The 3,893-nt window shown below is 34.5% G+C and overlaps 2 protein-coding genes across 2 annotated transcripts; both read left to right on the top strand.

The window, feature by feature from the left end:
* Positions 986–1,987, top strand: LOC104709439 (uncharacterized protein At4g02000-like; the record flags this gene model as incomplete). The annotated part of the gene is made up of 1 exon (XM_010426054.1): positions 986–1,987. A coding segment is annotated over one exon (1,002 nt), but the record flags the coding sequence as incomplete, so codon positions are not given.
* On the top strand, positions 2,402–3,887 carry LOC104706980 (ubiquitin-like domain-containing CTD phosphatase). Its single transcript, XM_010423222.2, has 5 exons — positions 2,402–2,743; positions 2,827–2,971; positions 3,302–3,416; positions 3,513–3,576; positions 3,667–3,887. Exons 1-5 carry the CDS (start codon positions 2,469–2,471, stop codon positions 3,884–3,886), a joined length of 819 nt encoding a protein of 272 aa, XP_010421524.1. The 5' UTR covers positions 2,402–2,468; the 3' UTR covers position 3,887.

Here is a 3,893-nt window from a genome sequence, read left to right as displayed (position 1 = left end):
GTTGTGGTGTTTTGGAAAATAAACCTTTTTAGTATTTTTGAAAAACAACTGATTTTGTGATATTTTTGAAAAAACTTAAAATGTGGTACTTGGAATAATTTATTTCGTAAAAAATTATGGCCATGAATGGAAGAGGTTTTTAGATTATAGTTTTTGTTTTTTAGTTTTTGTAATTGTTTTAATTTTTGTTTTTTTTAGAAAAATATTTACATAAGAAAACAGAAAAGATTGGAATCGTAAGTTTTTCCTAAAATCTCTAATTATTAGGATTCTAGTTTTTGTTAACATTTATAATCAAAAGCTAAAATTAGTTTTCATATTTTTTAGGGAATTTAGTGTAAAATCTTGAATAGAGAAAAGTGGGTTTTTAAAAAACAAAATCTAAAAAAAACGGATTAAATTCTGAGGAGCTCTCTACTCTCCATAAATAATTCTGAACGCTCTCCTTTAATCTCCTATACTCCTCTACTCTTAATGACATTTTCAATATCCAAATTTACCCTTACCAAACCGATTTAAACCAAATAACCAAACTGAATTTTAATTGAACTGATTAATTTTAAAAATAAATTTGACCAATGAGAAGGGGAATATTCAACCAATCAAGGAATTCCACATTACCCATCATCATCATCATCATCATCAAGCAAAAAAAAATCAAACACACATCCCACGTTCTTCCTCTTCTCGTGAAATCGATGCACCATTGAGAATCTGTAGACTAATAGATTCTTAGTTGTACACGATTTTGAGAACAAAAATTTTCAAAATTCAATCGAAAAGAAGAAACTGATATGAAGTTGAAAATTTTTTATATTATAAATTTTTTTATATAAAATATCTTATATTATAAAACGAAGAAAATATAATTTAATCACTAAAAAACAAATAAAATTAACAAACAAATATAACGTAATGTTAGTCATAAGTAACTTGTCCCAGTGCAACTTTTAGATTAGTTTAAATAACGTAATGTTAATCATAAATATCTTCCTTACCAAGATCATGGGGTCTAGCTTCAACGATTCATGGAAGAGTTCTGGATGGTACTTTTATTCAGTTTCTTTTTCAATCAGAAGTAGATCTTATCTCAGTGCAAAGAAGAGAACTATGGATTTTCAATAATTGGTTTGTTGCTTTCCAAAGATGGGAGGACTTTCCAGGCTTAGACTTTCTATCTACTATTGAGCTATGGGTTCAAATTCGGGGTATCCCCTTGCCATATGTTACTGATGAGACAGTGACACTTATAGCTGAAAGACTTGGAGAAGTAGTGACTGTCGATTTCCATGAAGCAACAACTACTCAAATCACTTGTATCAGAGTACGAATAAGGTTTGGAATTACTGATTGTCTTAGGTTCTTTCGAAGAATCAGGTTTAGATATGGAGAAACAACAATGATAAGATTTCAGTATGAGCGGCTTAGGAGAATCTGTAGCAACTGTTATAGAATGACTCATCACAGGAATCAATGTCCGTTTCTTCAGCAGCCTCCGAGTAATAGGATTAATCCTGCGATTTCAGAAAGACTTGATCAGAATAGAGTTGCTGAGAATGATGAATCAAACAGAGATAATACTAATTCTCAGTCTCATATATCGGATAGATCATTTCCAGCACCAATCTCTGAACTTCCAAGAGTGGATACTCCTCGTCCTAACCCAGAGGAATTAGCTGCTGTTAGTCCTTACTTTCAAGATTTCAAAGCTGAAAATGTTCAACACTTTGCAGTACCAATTCCACAACATGCATCAAGGCTGAGAATGCAATCCTCAAATGGTTCTAATGTAACTCCATCTGATGTTCATGAAAGCACTTCAAAAGCGTTAAAGAATTCTGGATTGGGTGAATCATCAAAATATGAAATCGGTGAGTCATCCAAGCATCCAAGATCTGAAATAGTTAAAGATGAAGAAAGAAAGCTAAAACAAAAGTTTCAAGTTTATGAAGATGGAGGATTTCAGTTACCTCCAAAGAAAAGATAATTTCACTATACAAGATCTGTCAATCACTTTTTGGCGATCCTGCAGTATCTTAAGCACGATTAGTAAGAAGTTTGTTTACTTTTCAAGTATGGTTAGCATTTTTTGGATCCTGCTTGTCTAGAATGCAGGTGGAAGATGAAGAAATGGTTGCAAATCAGTTTGTACTGATCTTTGTTCATCTTTTTGGCTAGATCAACTGTTAAGTTTACTGATCTAAACTTAATCTTAGATGAAAGAAGGTTTAGCCACTTTTAGTTTAAGTTAAAATGGGATTATCTTTCTTCTTGTGATAATCCATCTTTTGTAATAGGTGAAATGTGGCGGTTTCGGCAGTTGTAATATTGGCTACTTATAATACAATCTATAAAATCAGAATTGAGAAAAAAAAAATTAATAATAATAACTTGTCCCCAGCGTACACCGCGGGTTAAAAATCTAGGTAAGTAGAAAAACCAACCTTCCGAAAGTCAGATCAAATTAAATGGCTTCCTCTTCCTCTACTCCTCCGGCGGCGCTCTCTCCTCTTACGGAAGAGGAACTAACTTTGACGGTTAAGTGGAATGGAAAAGAGTACACCGTCCGAATCTGTGCCGATGACTCAGTGGCCGAGTTAAAACGTCGCATCTGCCTTCTCACCACCGTCTTACCGAAACGCCAAAAGCTTCTTTATCCCAAGATCGGAAACAAACTCTCTGACGATTGTCTTCTGCTCTCTTCGATCTCCTTTAAGCCCTCGCTTAAGATGACAATGATCGGGTCAGTCTCATTCTTTTCTTCAAAATTTCTTAAACCCTAACGTAATCGATCTAATTGATAACGAAACACCTCTCATTTTGCAGTACTGTTGAAGATGATATAATAGTGGATCAAGCAGAATCTCCAGAAATTGTTGATGATTTTGAGCTTGGTAAGGAAGAAGCTGTGGATGTTAAAGACAAGGAAGTCAATAAGCAGAAGTTGAGGAGAAGAATTGATCAATACAAGGTGTGACATTCATTATTATTTTANTCTCATTCTTTTCTTCAAAATTTCTTAAACCCTAACGTAATCGATCTAATTGATAACGAAACACCTCTCATTTTGCAGTACTGTTGAAGATGATATAATAGTGGATCAAGCAGAATCTCCAGAAATTGTTGATGATTTTGAGCTTGGTAAGGAAGAAGCTGTGGATGTTAAAGACAAGGAAGTCAATAAGCAGAAGTTGAGGAGAAGAATTGATCAATACAAGGTGTGACATTCATTATTATTTTAGGTATCTATGTGTTAATGAGTCAAAAAGCTTATACAACATTTTGCCCACAATTTTTGTAGATAAATCTTCGAACGCCTTGTCGCAAAGGCAAGAAACTTCTTGTTCTAGATATTGACTATACATTGTTCGATCATCGTTCTACAGCGGAGAACCCCTTGCAGCTTATGCGTCCTTGTAAGCCCCTATACTAATACAACCAGCTGTTTATGTTTTAGCTGGTTAGTTAGTTATACTTTCTCTCTGATGGATTGTTTTGATTACTCAATGCAGATCTCCATGAATTTCTTACTGCTGCATATGCAGAATACGATATCATGATATGGTCTGCTACCAGGTGATGTTTTTTAGTATTGTAGCTTTTCTTGTGTTACTTTATTCCTATATACAGTTCTGATGCTGGAATTATCCACCTTGGCTTCTGCAGCATGAAGTGGGTTGAGTTGAAGATGACAGAGCTGGGAGTGCTCAACAATCCTAACTACAAGATCACAGCTCTTCTCGACCATCTTGCAATGATCACGGTCCAGTCAGACACTCGTGGCATTTTTGATTGCAAACCACTAGGCTTAATTTGGGCACTACTTCCTGAGGTATTCACCTTACTCTTTACACATAAAATCTTGATCTTTCTTTGTAATGGCTAGGTGTTGT

The sequence above is a fragment of the Camelina sativa genome, chromosome 8, assembly GCF_000633955.1.
Source record: "Camelina sativa cultivar DH55 chromosome 8, Cs, whole genome shotgun sequence".
Taxonomy (NCBI): domain Eukaryota; kingdom Viridiplantae; phylum Streptophyta; class Magnoliopsida; order Brassicales; family Brassicaceae; genus Camelina; species Camelina sativa.
The sequence above is the reverse complement of the archived record's forward strand: the minus strand, read 5'-3'. Positions and strand labels throughout refer to the sequence as shown.

Bases quoted from the DNA above. Each gene is read 5' to 3' on its own strand.
- LOC104706980 (XM_010423222.2), top strand. From the start codon at position 2,469: ATGGCTTCCTCTTCCTCTACTCCTCCGGCGGCGCTCTCTCCTCTTACG. The intron at 2,972-3,301 runs GTGTGACATTCA...CAATTTTTGTAG, and splicing joins GAAGAATTGATCAATACAAG to ATAAATCTTCGAACGCCTTG. The intron at 3,577-3,666 runs GTGATGTTTTTT...TGGCTTCTGCAG, and splicing joins ATGATATGGTCTGCTACCAG to CATGAAGTGGGTTGAGTTGA.